This window comes from Bactrocera dorsalis, chromosome 2 (genome assembly GCF_023373825.1).
Source record: "Bactrocera dorsalis isolate Fly_Bdor chromosome 2, ASM2337382v1, whole genome shotgun sequence".
Classification (NCBI taxonomy): domain Eukaryota; kingdom Metazoa; phylum Arthropoda; class Insecta; order Diptera; family Tephritidae; genus Bactrocera; species Bactrocera dorsalis.
In genome coordinates, this window is record NC_064304.1 from 102,098,390 (window position 1) to 102,116,969 (window position 18,580).

The following is an 18,580-nucleotide window of genomic DNA, read 5'->3' on the forward strand; positions in this document are numbered from 1 at the left end:
ACAAGGACAACAGCGAAAAGAAAAGCTTTTTAAATTCAAATATATGTAGATATCTAATTTATGGTATAAAATGTTGTCTACGACAGCTTGCTAGCAAAGCATAAGCAGCCAAGCCCCTGAAAGCAAAAGATATACATACATATGTACACACAGATGTATATGTATATGCATAAACCTCCATAATTATGGTGCCGGCTGGTATAATTGTATGTTTAGGTGCTTGATTTGAAAAGAAATCTAAGCGAAATCCCAAAGCAAACAAAGCAAAATGTGTTTATATATATTTATGTACATAAGTATGTATGTGCACAGAAGTAAATATGTATTTAGTCGCACAGCGCCGGTCATTATTGTCGAAACTGTCGCCAAAAATAGACCGACAACAAAAAGTAAATAAACGAAATAAAAAGAAAAATTAAAAATCGAAAAATAAAACAAAAAAACTCATACAATTTAATTCAACAAGCTTTAGTATAATATCCGCGCCGGCAGACAGATACAAGTTTGAAAGCCGGTGGCGAAATACATACATACATACATACACACATATGTACATATTATGTACAACGCTGGCTAAAGGAAGGCGTAGCAAAATGAACCGAAAAAAATTTAAAATTGATTAATTAACAAAGAGATCTCATGATTTTTCTCATATAAAAAACTATAGAAACTGTAATTAGTAAAAGTAAGCATTAGCTAAGTTCGCTAAAAACAAACTATGAGTCAAAGAATGACGGTTAGTTAGTATATCATGCATGATAAATGTATTCTTTTCAATTAAATGCGTAGACTACAACAATCGATCTTTCATTTCGGTTACTAAGAAGACCACTTTCTGCTTTGCCTTTAAAATCATTACCCTTAAGAGCGAATAATGAAAATAAAAATATATACATATATATATATATGTATTACATATATAACAACTACCTCAAGAGACGAAAAACTATTCGAAAACGTGAAAATAGTTAACTTGAGTTTCACCGAAGCTAGAATAACCTTCTCAAATAGAAAAAGTTCCCCCAACAAAAGCTTTATTTTGATCGTTCAGCTTGTATGGAGCTTGTATGGCAGCTATATGCTATAGTAGACCTATATGTACAATTTGAAGGGAGCTTATAACGTTGATTAGGACAAAAATATATGCCAAATTTCGTGAAGATATGCCGTCAAATAAATTTTCATCACTTCATTATGCTGGTTCAGTTTTAATGACAGCTATTTGCTATAGTGTTCCGATATCGACGGTTCCAACAAACTAGCAGCTTCTGAAGGAAAAAAAGACGTGTGTAAAATTTTAGACTGATAGTATCTCGAAAACTGAGGTACTACTTCGCGTATATACAGGCAGATGAACAGACAGATATGGCTAAAACCACTCAGCTCATTACGCTGATTACTTATAAACGCCAATCCATTTAATCCCTTCGTTAAGTCCACTTTTAGATGTCTCGTTCAAGTATTCCAACTGATAACTGGCGAATATCACCAGTGAAGTTTTGCTCCAAGGCCTCATTCGAATCGGCATCGTCCTCATAGACTTTAGACTTTACATATCCCCACAGGAAAGACTAACGGTATGATTTCATACGATCTTGGTTGCAAATTGGTCGGCTCAAAACGTGAAATTATCTGCTTACCGAAGTGTTCTCTCAATAAATCCATTGATTGATGTGATGTGTGGGAAGTGGCGCCGTCTTGTTGAAACCAAATGTCGCCAAGATCATGAGCTTCAATTTCAGGCATCAAATAGTCGGTTATCATACCGCGATAATGGTCGCCATTGACGGTTACGAGAACGTCATCATTTTTGAAGAAATATGAACCGATAATTCCACCGGCTCACAAACCACACCAAATTGTTTAACTTTTTTGGATGAATGGCAGCTCAGGTTACTCTTCGTCGTAAATTCCCTTGTTTACAAACATCGCCCATCGCTGAAGAAAATTTGGCTCTAAAACGTCGGATCTTCTTGGAACTTTTCAAGAGCGAAGCGATGTTGCTTGGGAAGGTCGAGCTGCTTTAGTTCTTCCACAAGCTAAATTATGTAAGCTTTCAATTTAAGATCTCAATGCAACATGCGCCAAGTCATTCCATTACGTCAGTCCGAGTTGCTATAAACGACACCGGTCGACTCTCCACGGTCTTCGTGTACACTCTCAGCCACGGCTACTATATTTTCTTCACTACGTGCTGGGCTTGGTTTATTCGGTCGAATATTATTCAATAATGAATGCTGAGTATTAAAATAGCTCACGTGTGATCTGTCAAACAAGGGCTATTAAAAAAAGTACCTTCACTTGGATCATCCGTTATATATATATGTAAATTTTTACATTCTTCGAGGCTTTCTTCTGCGTGTTACAAACTACGTGTTAAACTTAAGACACCTTGTTGAGGGTATTATTACATATCTCTAAAACATTTTTTATAATTAAAAAAACAGTAACCAATCACTTGTAATTATTTAACTTACTTAAATATAAGATAATAAGCTAATATCAAATAGATCACTCAATTGATAGTTTAGCTAGCTAGTGATAAATATAGCCCATTTCAGGTGTTCTTACTTATCAGCAAATAGGGACCCAGCGGCTTATAATTCCAATTGAAAGAAATGTAAACAAGTAAATAGCTATAAACCACTATGTACATAAGTATATATACAAATATTATATATTTTCGATATACATTTAGTGTTTGAATAACACAACAAAAGTCAAATCAAACGCGCGCAAAAATAGCTTCAGAATAACACGTAAGAAATGAATTAATATTTGCGAAAGCTGCTTCGGTGCTAGCTGGCGGTTTGCGCTGCCACAACCGTAACGCGGATATTAAACTTGACTTACTTTGACTTTCAACATTGCCTAGCTGATTCATTGTCGCAATGACATTTCCCTCAGTAACATTTTCAGTTATATGACTGACTGCATACGCGCTTTTAATGTGGCATATTTGCTTTCATGTCAGCCCAAAAGCACTTCATGGTATGTCAAGCGAGATTTGGGATGTAAATTCTTTACAAAGAAATTCTTATTCTCAGTCTCTTTTCATTGAGATAAATCACATATTAAGATATCACATATTTAACCGAATGTCACCCGGAAACCAAAAATCTTTATATTAGGTATATGAGGACTGAGGGAAGTATTGACCTGATTCAACTCATTTTTGAAACACGGAGATGGCAGGAAAAGATTCTCTCTGAATTTCGATTGTTCAGCCCATATATTGACCGATATTTTCGGTAAAAAATTAACTGCAGATAATGGGGTTCACATATTCGATACTTAGGTCTTGAACAGTTTTGGTTCAATTTTTGGTCATAAAGCAGCATACCTTAAAGGCACTATTCGAATATAATTTTAACTCGTTACGCCCATCTACGAGCTTTTCCTACATATTTTGCCAATGTACCAAGTTTCATTACGAGATCTCAATTTTGAGTCAGGTTAGAGCTTACATCCAGAAATTAACTCGTTTCTGCTTCGTAAACTTTTATATATGTACGAGTATATATATGTATATAACCGCATACTATATATATTATATTTAGTATAACAACATATTTAATTCTAATGAAAAATCTAAACTAAGCGCAGCTGTGCAATAAAATATAGTTTTGAAATTCACTGATAACAAATTGATGACCAACTTAAATGAGATCATCGCAGCAAAATTCCACACTTCTAGGAATACTTGAGTAGTAATTTTTATACTCTTGCAACATGTTGCTACAGAGTATAACAGTATTGTTCACCCAATGGTTGTAAATATCACCTAAAACTAAGTTTTAAAAACTACACAGAACACAGTAAGAAAGAGTGGGGAAAAAATCTAGAAAAAGTGGGCGTGGCCTCACCCTCCAATAAGTTTAATGTACATATCTCCTAAAACACTAACGATATAACCACCAAATTCGCGATGCTCAAATATTATAAGAACTTCTACCGACAATGTGAAAATGAACACTTTCAGAATATAACTACGCTCACTCCTCATATAACGGAACTGTTTAAAACTACGAAAAGCGCTATAAATCAGTAACGAATTATGCCAGAGACATTAAATTCCATACCCTAATTAGTATAGGAGAGCTTTAGCCGGTATGAAAATTGGACGATATGCATGGCACCGCACTTTTTGGTGAAATCACATATCTCGTGAACCGACTAAATCCCGGAACACAACCACGTCTACTTCCTATACAATTGAATCCATTAAACGTGAAGCGCTAGGCGCCTTGAAGGCTATTCCGGAATTTGATTTTCACAACTGTTTCGAGGATTGGAAACAAAGTTGGAAAAAGTGTATTGCGGTTAAGAGAGATTACTTCGAGAGGGACGACATAGATTTTGAAGAATAAATTGAAAAATTTCACATTTTAAATAAAGACTTATTATTTTTCTTGTATAGTAGCATATTCAAAATAAAAGAAAATATTATTTTATACATTTTCCAAGTCAGCGCCATCTAGGAAGTCTTTCCATTAATTATTACATTTATTGCCATCATTATTATATATTTTTATTGTTTAAAATTCTTAAAATAAATAAAGCGGCCACAAATCGACGCCTCCCCTGCGCTTAATTATTTCTAAAAACCTCTAAACTTAAATTTAAGTATAAACAAAATTTCAAAATATTTTAATAATGGTTTTTAAGATGCAAAATATTTAAATAAATAGCAAAGTGATAATGACTATTATTGTTTTTAGCATACAAACAAACAGATATGATCTGTAGTACTCTTTCAAGTCTTTTGTTTACAAATCGTATAAGACAAGACAAGCAAAATAATGCAAAGTTAAACAATAAATTTCGAAGTTATTGTAAATTTGAGTACAGAATTCTATTTTAGGACATTGTTCAATTACTTACTGATATAGATACAGATTTATAAAAAGAAGTCTGCAAAAATAAGAAAAGCTCCAAACAAGTTTCAATAAAGTTGCGAATATTTGGCGTCCTAAAGTGGAAGAGAAAAAATTCTAAGCCGCCGGCTAGCAAGTGTACAAATGTTGGTTGTGGTAAAAAAGCGCACAACTCTTTATTACTTATAGTTGTGTGTGTGTGTGTGTAATTAAAAACTGTGAACTTACATACCCGATAGGAAATCGAATTGCCGCTAAATGATTTTCATTTGATACGATGTGTTTGCTACAGCTTGACTTAACCTTGAACATAAGTAATGTAACGAGTTTTTCAATAAAAGCGCTACAAAAGCTTCTTTAAAATAAACGGTTTGGAGTATCAATGAAATTATTTATTCCTGTGAAAGTACATTCGATGCCATTATTTATGAGACTCGAATTCTTTTGTATGGTCGCCACGGGCATGCTTGCAAAAGTCCAGAGGCTAAAGCCAATTTTCGACAGTTTCCAAGCATAAGTCGGCCGATACTGCTGCAACTTCACGTTCGATATTGGTACGAAGTTCATCCATTTGACGGCACCGGCCCTTTAACTGCACCAAACCGTAATTTTTTCGTGATGCAATTTGCTTATTTTGCGTATTGACGAAGCCGAAAATGATTTTTCGATGAATGTCCGACCCACTCATCATCTATAGATTTCTTGCTGTTTCTCTCAACTGTTTTATTTTATCTGTGATCTACAATTTTCTTTGAACAAAACACAACGTAAAGCATACTAGTTATATTTTGATAACACTTCCCTACAGGGTATGCAGCTACGGCATACATTTGACTAAAAAGGCTATTAAAACTTTAGAACTCTCTATAAATCACTTACCCAGCAGCAATGTAAGCGCATCTACACAAGCATACAAACGGAATATGTTTACTTTTTTATCGAAATTGACAGAGTTGAAGGCCGAACACAATGCAACGAAGGGTTTTTGTTAATCAAAGAATGTCTTCTTCATTGTTTTCTACATTTTGTATTTGCGTTCTACGCATAAAATATTAGGCCAGCGGTAAACTCGAAATATTGGTATTAATTATAATATATACTCATATACATATGTATGTATGGTATGTGCTATATGCAATACGAGATATACGAGGTGTGTTCAAAAAGTATCGCGAATCGTAACTGACAGTTTTGTTCGATTGCAGGGGCGTGGTGCATCATGAGTTCTTGCCACAGAGAAGAACGGTCAATGAGGAATATTACCTGCAAGTTATGCGCAATTCGCGCGAAGCAATCCGCCAGAAACGCCCTGATTTGTGGAAGAACAAAAATTGACTTTTGCAACACGATAACGCTCCTGCTCACACACATCGTTGCTTGTGCGCGACTTTTTGGCCAAAAACAACACACTAATGATGCCGCAGCCACCGTATTCCCCAGATCTGGCCCCCTGTGACTTTTTCTTGTTCCCTAAACTGAAGAGGCCCATGAAAGGACGACGTTACGCTTCTCTTGACGAGATAAAGACGGAGGAGGAGGAGCTGAAGAAGATAAAAAAAAATATTTTTGAAGTGCTTCGAAGATTGGAAAAACCGTTGGCACAAGTGTATAATATCTCATGGGGATTACTTTGAAGGGGACAAAATAGATATTCATAAATAAATAAATATTTTTTGAAAAAACACAAAATTCGCGATACTTTTTGAACACACCTCGTAGTATTTTTGAATGAAAACGTGCTTTTTCCAATAACTTTACTTCGAGTTATTTGCTCCATTACAGCATCGTCAACAAAATAGTCCCCGGCCAATAGCAAAACACATTTTTTGGCTAAATACATTTTCTTTTATTCAACATAGTTCCCTTCAAGGGTGATACATTGATTAAAGCGACAGCTCTAACTTTTCTATAATGGGTAATCCATTTCGATGTTCCCTATTTTTTTAAAGAAAAAACGCAGAAACTTCAAATTTTCTCATCATTTTTGAAGAAATATGGACCGATGATTCCACCGGCCTACAAACCACACCAAACGGTGATTTTTGCTAGCATACCAAACATTGAAGGTTAGAACTAACTAAAAATCATAAGCTAGTTGCGCCATTTATTTATCGGCACACAGACTTTTAACCTGTTGGGGATCGTTATTGTGATAATATATTGTAAACTTTGCCAACTGATAAGAAACAACAACTTAATTATTTCCAACAAAGAAAAAGCTTTTGAATCAGTGTATAACTTATAGTTGACCAGCGATTAAAGCCATGTGATACACTATATAATATGCATATCTGCCACTCTCTCGATAAATTGAGCATTTTATGTGAAATGACAATATTGCAAAAATAAAAATTATAATCACGACACATTTTCAGCTAATAAAAATTTGTGCATAAATAAAACGAAGTGTTAAAATTGCGAAAAATCTATATAAACACTACTGAAAAAACATTTAATTTAAGTTTGCGTTTTGCTAAAAAAACACGGATCAAATTATTTACATAAATCAATACTTCGAATGCAAAAATGGCGTTGCCAGATGCGCATTTTTATTTAATTTTTTAGGCAATATTTTATAGTTTTTGGATGTAGGTAATAATACTGAAACGATAGTAATATTTATGAAGAAGGAATGAATGAAATATAAAAAAAAGTGAAATTAAAAATAAAAGATTATTTAGAACCTAAAAAATAAAAAATTAAAAAAAGTAATAAGAAATATAGGAAATAATGAATTAAATTTATAAAATTGTATTTAACATGTTAACCATGAAATGCCACTTTCGAACAAAGTTGAAGTTATAATATTTCATTTCGAACAAAATCGAAGTTAAAATTTTTTTTTTCGAACAAAATCGAAATTATAATATTTAATTTCGAACAAAACAAAAGTGATAATATTTCATTTCGAACAAGATTTTTTCGAATTTAAAAATCGAAGTTATAATATTTCATTGCGAACAAAAAAGAAATAATAATATTTCGAACAAAGTTGAAATGATAATGTTTCATTTCGTACAAAATCGAAATTATAATATTTTATTTCGAACAAAACAAAAGTGATAATATTACATTTCGAACAAAATTTTTTCGAAAAAAAATTGAAGTTATAATATTTTATTTCGAAGAAAACTAAAGTAATAATATTTTATTTACAACAATTTTGTCTAAACCCAACAGTGTGAAAATGACTTAATAGCGCCACACAATAAAAAAAAACCCTACAAATAACTTAGCAAAAATATATGTATATATATACTATGTAAAAATAAAAGCCAAAAGTACCGTTATGGATATTAACCGCAAATACAGTACAAACTTAATTTATTCAGTGAAAAAATAGAATTTCCTCACCATTGAAAAATAAAACAACCCGCCCAGAAATCCGCTTAATAGCGATAAAATGCTTTAATCGCCACAAGCGACACCACAACACTATGAAAATTGGTGACAGTATTATGCAGCGACCTCTGTGCACCCTAGTCACTAAAACGCTGTTGTTTTTACTTGTCGGCGCTGTGGCAGTAGCCAACACCACCACCACGACCACCAACAACCAAACCGAATCCCTACTTATACCCACACGCATACCCAGTCAAACATTTCCCTTCGTACGCAAGGGTGTGAAGAGTGAAACGGTGCAAACATTTATAGCGCCACGACGAAATGACACGCCCAGTTATGCCGAATATCATATCATATTGTTGGCTATGCTGCCAAGCACCGAAGCGGATACAAATAATGATTGCTTTATGGCGAAAATGTTGCCCGCACTCGAGCTCGGCATTGATGCAGTGCAGCAGCATGGTTTTCACGAAGCCTACATTGATTTTACGCTCATAGCACGTGACTCCTTCTGTTCGTCGATATATGGACCGATCGGTTTTTATGAAGTGCTGTTGCAACAGCCGAATTTGAATGCCATCTTCGGTCTGCCGTGTGAATATGTTTTGGCGCCGATCTCACGTTATGCCGGCGCTTATAGTATACCCGTTGTAACGACGGGCGGTAGTGCTTCGGCATTTGGTAAGAAGGCTGGTAATTTTCCGACCTTAACGCGTCTACATGGTACGCAGGGCAATAATTTGGGTAATGCAGTGTTCGCGATCATCAACGAATTCAATTGGACGCGTACGGCATTGATCTATGAATCGGATAATATCGACGATAAGGGTTATTCGGTGTGTTTCTTCTGTTCGTATGTGATACATGACAAGCTGGGTGCACGTTCGGTTATGCAGCAGGGATTCGATAGGAATACGTGGAATGGCACAAAGATCACAAACATGCTGAAGAAACTATCCAAGGAGGTGCGAAGTAAGTACAGAGCTTGATAAGGAATAAATTATTTTTCTAAGAGACAATTTAGTTATGATAAGAGAGAACCAGATAAGCTACTGACAATTTTTAAAAATGCATGCTATGGTTATATAACCGTTAAAGTTTGGTTTTCACCAAATTTTAAAGGAGCTTTAATTATTTGACAATAATTCTTTCTAACGGTAATTTCATACTTAGTACTTTTTAAAAGTGACCAATTACGAAAGCTTTATGGTCAGAGGTGGTATTGGAAGTAGTTCCAATAGAACGGCTCAACAGACAATTAACACAGATGCAACGTTGAAGCTCGTGGGATTTTGCTAGACTTGTCTTGTCGGCTTTATTATGGACAATCTGCGAATTCTTTTACGGCAGATCCAACTCACGAGATAGGTAGGCTGATGAGTAGAGTGGCTGTCTAACGACGCAGCTGTGATTTTAGGAGCCTTATCCACGGAGACCAAAGTTCCCTCACTCTATTGTGTGAACTGTAAACCACCCCGTGTGTCTGATGAAGTTCATCAGTAGGAAAAGTTTTATATATGCAACTTCTGAAACCTCTTCAACAAACCTTCGATCGATAGTTGCGATTCTTTACCTATGTATGTAGAGCCTTACGATCGCATAGAAGGCGTTTAATTGTTTCCTCCTCTTCTACTTCCTGACAGCTTTTACAATAGTCGTTATATGGCGTTTCTAGTCCGCCTATTAAACAGTGACCTGTTAGTATAGTATAGGAATCCTTTTAAATTGTAATAGTCGGCTTGAGCCGCTCATATTCCATTCATGCCACGTTTGCCTGCTAGTTGAGCAAGTTAGGGATTGACACCACCGAGACTCAACTATATTTAAGCAAATTTGTCGATTAAATATCTGCAAGTAGCCAGAGGCGTTCCCTCTTTTCCGGAGTCTCATTGTCTGCCCAGTTCAGCCGCTTCACAGTTCCCGGTGCTATCACTTTGTTCAGGAACCAAATGCAGATTTATCATGAACCAGAATGTGAGATTCACGAAGAGATCATGGCAATATTTCACTATAATGAAACACTAAGAGACTTTTGGTGATTTCAAAGCCGCTTGGCAATCTGTATAGATAAATATAACATGCTCTGAGCACACTTCTTGTCAGAACCAAAAGGCTTCTTTTCATTCCTGCAGAAGTCTGGTAGAAGGAATGTGATTTTGGTATCTAGTTTTACTGAAAAGACATGACCTACATCTCGGTTATCTATATAGTTTAGACCCATCCGCTGATTAAACTCACGACATAACTTCCAAAGAAAAATTCCTTATTCGTTGACACTTCTCATATAATCGTTCCTCTTTCACCGACCTAACCATTTACGGCTGATGCATGTTAAAGCATTTCATTTAAAAAAGGTCTCATAAACCAGACATTTTAATTAAACTTTTTGTCTGTTTGACTTTGGAGTTTCTTTCGCAACTTTGTTATTTATAATAACAGCTCGCGAAAGGTTAGCGAACGCTGACTTGATTATACAGGTTGCACTGTCATATCGATGAGTACATATGTATGTATGTATATATTCGTTTTCGCTGATAATGAATATTGACATCGAATCGACCGTATAATTATATATTTGCTTAATTATAGATGCAATTTTATACAGACACATATCTGGTTTAATTGTAGAAGTATATAAGTACATATAGTATATGCATAAGTCAGGCATCTGTGGCAGTAGGTCAAAAGGTGCAGTGTAAGCACTTGTTTCTTGTTCAATTAAAGACCGTAATTTCCACTTATATTTCAATACTTCAGAAAATTTATTTCTAGGTACTAACATATATGTTGCTGTAACAATCCTCTCTAATAGAACCATATAATTATTTCTGAATTATTTCTGTATTAAAAATGATTTGCCACAGAAACTGCAAATATAATAGGGAATGTTTATTATCATTCGAAAGAGCATTCTTTGGCATTAATTTTTTGAAGATTATCCCTTTCAAATGTCGGCCGCGGCTTCGTGTCAAATAGTCCATCCGTTGAGTCCAATTTTCTATGGCTTGTTCGAGCATTTCTTCACTGAGTGCCGGACGTGGTCTATTCGGTCAGATATTATGCAATAATGAATGATGGGTCTCAAGTTGGGTGATGGTGTTGCGAATCGAACGCTCAGTTTCAGTTTCTCGATTTTGTTGACCATAAGTTGAGCGAAGCGCGTGAAACGCAATACAAGTATGAATTTTCGAAATAAAGTTGAACAATTTGTTAACGTTATTCAGGCGTAAGTCTTTCCATGATGAAATGCCAAACAATGCCGAACAAAAATAACATGACAGCTTGACACGACTCACGCGTGATCTATCAAGAAAAGGCTATTGAAAAAAGTACCACTTTGGCATGGGTTATTGTCCGGTGCCGCGTTGCAATCTTCTAACAAAATGTGCAGCCGGACCACTGCTGTAATCGATGGATAATTTGCCTACTCACTATTTAATGCAATATATTTATGTATGTATCGCATACGTTTTTAAATGTATTTCACTTAAATCCACAAGTCTACAGTACGCTAGTTAGCTTGTAATTATTAACCAATTAACAAAGGATAGTTAATAGCATGTATTCAAAAAAATACCGTAAGTACCCTGTTTATTAGTGCTTCTAAGCTGAGGTGCTAATAATCGCACTTTCAACAATCAAAGTCTATATTAGCGTTCTCTCCGTTTATGTAATTGAGCTTCAACATTTACTTTAATATGTGATCGTGTGAACTTTAGCAAGATATAGTGAAAGCTCCAAACCCTTTGAAGCTCTGATATCGGGATCGCTGGATTTGTTATTTGGAACCTTGCCCCAAAATCTAGTTTTGTTTTTGTTGTAAAATTTAAAAACACTATCCCTATCGCTGCTTAATTTGAAGCTTAGAACTTTTCGCAATAAACACCGTTTTTTATTCGAAAAGTCAATAATTTTGAGGAAAACAAGTAAAATTTTGAAATTTAAGATTTATTACAATTACTAAAGGTATTTACTAAAGTTTTAACTACAATGATATTTTTACCAAAGAAAAATCATCTGCTTCAAAGAAAATTGTATTTTTTTGAAAAATATACTATGAATATAGTTCAAAAAAGCGCTTCCGTTGTATACCAATTGCTCTAATTGAAGGAGCTTTTCGCTGGATCATCGTTTTACATACGTAAAACCTATCCAGCGTTAGGATTTTATGCGGCTAACTATATTCCTGTCGCCGATGGGCTCAATCAGTTAATCGCTAACGCAGTCGGCTGCAAAGACCTTATGGAGAATATTTCACTCGAATGATGCAAGTGCCTTCTCATCGCTCATGTTTCTGCGGCGTATAATAAGAGTTATTCTGCGCTTGATCTGGAGGCTTATATCGGTATTGTTATCTCATGACATGAGACAATCGTGACAAGCAGAATACCGATATTAGATTGTTGGTGATATTTATGCTGGTTCTGAGATATCCAAAATACTTCGCTTTGTAAAATTTTTAGCTGCCAACAATTGCTTAGTTCCCAAGACGGTATCCCTGTCTCTATTAATTTTACTTAACAAAGCTAAACATTTATATAAATCGATAACGGAAAATTTGGTCGAAAATGAAGTTTATGCTGCTATTTGCTTCAACTAACGAGTGGGACTCACTCAAATAACCGTTTAAATAGTTAAAAAGGGTTACGGTTTCGACGGCCGAAAAATAGCTATTTTCATAATTTTTTTTTATAAAATAATTGAATTAATTAATTATAACTTTTAAACATATGAAAGAGCAACATTACGATAATATTTAATGAATTTTTCAAAAAAATGTTTTGAAGTTTTCCAGTTTATGGAGTCTCTTATGATTTTAGGACTAATTTATACCACAAATTGTCTTGAGAGAATTAGTTTTAATCAAAAAAAAAAATGCCTCGATCAATCACGAAAGCATCCTGGCATTGTGAAGAACTTCTATAAGATCGTTTCACTAGTTTCTCAGAAATCGTCACATGAAAACTTAGAAAACGGTGTCTCGATAAACTCACGATCAAAGATTTAAGTAACCGACCAATCTAACCTGACGGGCCGCTCTCTTAAAGTTTAAACAAACATAAAAAAAATAATAAGAAAAAATTAATAACATTTCAAAACCCACCCAAACCCTGAAGAGCCGAAAAACGCGCGGAGTTCGCGACTAGAGACTAGGAAATAATTTTCCATCATAACAACGCTTAGCGTCATGTTGCAGACCGGTAAAAAACTATATGGAAAACAGCAGCTGTAAAGCCTTGTCTCACCCGCCTTATAGCCCAAATCTAACCCCCTCTGACCACCACTAGTTCCGATCGATCCAGAACGCTCTCACTGGTGGTTCACATTAAAACAGTATCAAAATCTGGCTTGATTCATTTTTTAGTGCCAAGCCGACGCAGTTCTTTTGGGATCAAATCCACAAATTCTCAGAAAGAACTGTCCTAAGAGCATATGCATATGTACATTTACCTACGTGTATGATACGCAGCTCTGTCCGCAAATTGCTTGCGCAAATAAAGCGTGATCCATTTCGAAGTTCCCTACTTTTTAAAGAAAAAAACAGAAAAATCAAATTTACTGTGGAATATTTATTATCATTCGAAAAAACACTCTTTAGCATATATTTTTTGAAGATTATCTCTTTCAAATGTTGGCCGCGGCTACGTTTCAGATTATCCATCTGTTAAGTCATATTTTCGATGACTCTTTCGAGCATTTCGACTGGTAACTGGCGAATGACACGCGTGATGTTTTACTTCAAGAATCGAATGGGGATTGTCCGCACAGACTTTAGACTTCACGTATCCGCACAGTCTAACGGTATTATATCACACGATGTTTGTGGCCAATCGATCGACCCAAAACGTGAAATTATCTACTCACCGAAGTGTTTTCTCAATAAATCCATTGAATGATGCGATGTGTGATGAAGTGGCGCCGTTTTATTGAAAACAAATGTCGCCGAGCTTCAATTTCAGGCATCAAATAGACTATTGAAGAAAGTACTTCTACTCGGACACCCGTTAGCATGCCCATAAGCCATTAACACAACTACAACTACATACCAGCGAATGCCGGGGGCCAAATGAGCTGTCACATAAGACAGCCAGACGCCAGCGCCTACAATGGCCGCACAGGGACATTTGCACATTGCAAATGATTGCTCTTATTGTTTTTATACCAAATTGAATTATTAACAATTGCAAATATAATATTTCTTTTCATTAAATTATATACTTAGTTATTTTTATTGCGCTCGCTGCCATTCGTTTGATTGTTATTGCATTTAGCATTAACACTTCCGCTCATATAAATTATTCGCAACGCTGTGGGTTTCGGGATGCCAGCGCATAAACAACGTTACCTAGAAGCATACACGCTATGGTGGTCTTTATATGTACATATGTACATATGTGCGCGAGTATTTGAGTAGATTTGAGCGGAGACGCTCGTTTGCTGTTGATTCAGTCGCTTGACGTTGAGTGGCGATGGGAGCACGCTGATGTAAAAGTATGTACATACATATTGAAAATAAATATTTAATTTTATTTGTTCAATATTTGTACAAAAATATAGTTTTACTCGCGTGAGGCCCGCAAACTAACAAAAATACATATGTATCTTATACTCGTTTTCATATAATTCATACATACATACCCGCGACACATATGTATATATGTATTTACCCAACTGATAGCCGTGAGGGCAAACGCGCACACCATTAAAACGTGACGTTGTGCTTTTATTGGCCACAACTAGACTTTATGGCGCTACAGCATGTCTCCACACGGCCGTTGCATTCACCGCACAAAGGCAAAGATGCTAATAAATTAACAATAAATGTGTGAAGTAGGCGCAATTAACACATGCGCACCGGAAATGCATTAAATTGTGATGATTAAGTGGTAATGATCTCGAAATATTGAATGAAATTAAACAAAACGAAATTTCGAGTGACAAAATGGTAGAAATGATAAACTATTTTTTTAGCAGCTGATCATATGCCAAGTGTGTATTTATGTACATATGTATGCATATACGACAAAATGAAGGGAGAGTAGTCTAAGTAGCCAGCTGATTATAAATCAAATAACAGCTGTTAAAAAACTAACTCCGAAAAAAACGCACCACCAACTCTTTGAAAACCACACGTCTAAAAAAGAAACATACTTTATCATAAGCTAAAAATTGTATATATTATTTAGGTAATTTGTAAAAGTAGTAAATCAAATTTACTACCAAAATTGTAATCATATAAAAATATTAAATACGTATAAATTAATTAATATACGAAAAATCGAGTTTTCGTTAGTGCAAGTGAACCCAAAGCCGAATAATTAAGCATTCAAACACGCTTACGATACTGAAAATAGACACGAACTTCTCAACTCGTTATTTATAAATCAAACCTGTCTGTAGCATTTAAATTAGGCAACTCAAAACTGTTGCACGGTCTCACGAATTTCGTATCGCATTTCAATTCTTTGTTATCCAATCACCTGATAAATATTCAATTTGCAGGCGATTGTCGCTTGTTTATAAACACAATAGTACACTACACTATATTTAGAATGAAAGAAACGAGAAATCATACTAATTTTAACAATTTGCTTGTCGTTGCTCATTTCAGTTGTCATTATGTGTGCGGAACCCGAGAATATACGCCGAATCATGCTGACCGCTGAGGAATTGAATATGGTCGACAGTGGCGAATATGTGTTCATTAATATTGAAATGTTCTCGCAGTAAGTAATTATACTAAATAAATCAAGCATTAGAAACCTAAACGTAAGAAAATATTTTTCGATCCAACTTTAAGTTAATTTTAGAATTAATTCCTTTTTGTACCATAGTTGCTTAGAAAAAAGAGAAAAAAATTTATTTAAATCGAAATTTCCCATCTTAGATATAGCTAAGCCACTATCAGTCGACTCAAATGGAGAACAAATCAGCAAGGAGCAGGAGAATTTAACATATCCAGCATCACGTGGTTTTTAATTCATCGCCTACATAACTTTGAAAAGTCAATGGCTTAGCGTAGTAAAACACATATTTTGTGGCAAAATTCATTTTTTTATTCAACATTAATTCTCTTCAAAGGTGCTTCACTGATTATAGCGACCCTCCAACTTTTCGATACCATTTTTGCAGTACGATTTGCCCTTTGCTTCAAAATAAGTAGGTCTCAGTTTTAGCGATTACCTAGTCATTCAACGAAAACTTTTTCACAGCGAGCATGCTTTTGAGACCTGAGAACAGGAAATAGGCTCTGTGAGCCAGATTTGGAAAATACGCTGGATGCGAAAGGAACGCTATGTAATAGTCGCTATTAATATTTCTTCCGTTTTCAAGATAGTAAATAAAAATTATATCCCAAAATACAGACGCCATACTGTTTCATTGCTTTCTGGAATATTTTAAGAATTTCAATAAATAATTTTTTCATACTGTTTCATTGCTTTCCGGAATATTTTAAGAATTTCAATAAATAATTTTTTTTATTTATAACCGATAATTTTTGTAATTTATCGATAATTTGTTATGTTATTGTTTATTTTCGTAAGTTGAATTAATTTTTGCTAGTTTTTGAAATAGCGATATAACAGTCTGTGTCGATTTACCCATAATCGATTGTTTCTCGTAATATATCGATATTCCATGTTAAATTTCCAATTAGTGTTTCGTTGCTTTCTGGAATATTTTAAAAATTCTATAAATGTCAATATATTTATAATCGATAATTTTTATAATTTTTCGAAAATTAGTTTATTTCATTTGTTATTTTAATGTTTAATTAATTATTTATCGATATATGTACTTATAATCGATTATTTATCATGCATGCTAAATTGTTATTTCGTGGCTTTTTGGAATATTTTTAAAAATTCAATAAATATTATTACATTTATAATCGATAAATTTTATAATTTATCGAAAATTATTTTTTTTAATTTGTTATGTTTTGTTTCATTAATTTTTGTGAATTTGTAAAAATCTTGTGTCGGTATACCCATAATCGATTATTTATCGTAATAAATCGATTTTCCATGTCAAAATTATAGTTACTATTTCGTTGCTTTTTGGAATATTTTAAAAAATTCTATAAATGTCAATATATTTATAATTGATAATTTTTATAATTTATCGAAAATTAGTTTTTTTCCTTTGTTATTTTAATGCTTAATTAATTATTTATCGATATATGTACTTATAATCGATTATTTATCGTAATATATCGTTATTTCATGCTGAATTATTATTTCGTGGTTTTTTGAAATATTTTTAAAAATTCAATAAATATTATTACATTTATTATCGATAAATTTTATAATTTATCGATAATTATTTTTTTTTAATTTGTTATGTTATTGTTTCATTAATTTTTGTGAGTTTGTATAAATCTTGTGTCGGTGTACCCATGATCGATTATTTATCTTAATAAATCGATTTTTCATGTTAAAAATACAGTTACTGTTTCGTTGCTTTTTAGAATGTTTTAAAAACTTCAATAAATAAATTTTAATATATTTATAATCGATAATTTTTATAATTTATCGATAATTAATTTCTCTAATTTTTTAATTGAAGTCTTGCTTTTCCATTGTTAGAAATTCTATGCCGCCTTAATGCTCTAAAAACAAATTATTTACTTTTATTCTACCTAACTATCAACCAATACATTTGGCCTTAAGAAAATATGAACAAGTAAGGAAGGGTTAGGAGGTAACCGAACATTTTATACTCTCGCAACTTGCAAAGATCAAAGCTGAGTAAACGTCTTTTCTATTTTAAATAATATGTTATATTTTCGGTAAAAAGTTCGCAACAAGAACTGACGTCAACATATACGGTACCTAGGCGCTTGAATAGTATTGATGCAACTTGTACAATTTTGGGTCATAAGTTGGAATTTAAAAATCCGAAATTTTCCCGAATTTTGTTATTATAACTTGTATAGTTTAGGAGATATCCACAATAAACTTATTAGAGGGACGCGCCATATCCATTTTTAAACATTTATTCAACCATAGCTGGTTTTCGTTTAATGCCGTTTTATCTACGAGCAATCGTTCGACTTTGAACAATTTTTTTGCGGGAATAAAAAAATCTGTATAACAGTAATATATATATTTGCTTAGATTAGTTTAATATTCAAAGCATGGTTTAATTACGTAAAGTAGAAATTTCTGAGAAAACTCTGACTTAATTACGTTCCTTAATATTCAAGACACACCTCATCATTATATCTCAATTTATCGAAATTTACGCGAATTTCTCGCTGCTGAAAATCACATTTTCGGTATTTCGTCTACTAGTACATATTTACTTTTCAATGTATGTTACACAAGCGCATTTGTTATTTTTTGAATTCTAAG

At 33.9% G+C, this 18,580-nt stretch overlaps 1 protein-coding gene across 2 annotated transcripts in view; it reads left to right on the forward strand.

The window, feature by feature from the left end:
- The window catches only part of LOC105230478 (atrial natriuretic peptide receptor 1), a 107,305-nt gene that overhangs the window by 76,181 nt on the left and 12,544 nt on the right, over window positions 1-18,580 (forward strand). The window contains exons 2-3 of one of the 2 annotated variants that reach the window (XM_011211263.4): window positions 8,058-9,194; window positions 15,835-15,949. In XM_011211263.4, the coding sequence (XP_011209565.2) occupies window positions 8,315-9,194; window positions 15,835-15,949 (995 nt within the window). In that variant the 5' untranslated portion in view covers window positions 8,058-8,314. The remainder of the gene's footprint in view (window positions 1-8,057; window positions 9,195-15,834; window positions 15,950-18,580) is intronic. The other variant, XM_049448603.1, reaches the window with a different exon arrangement.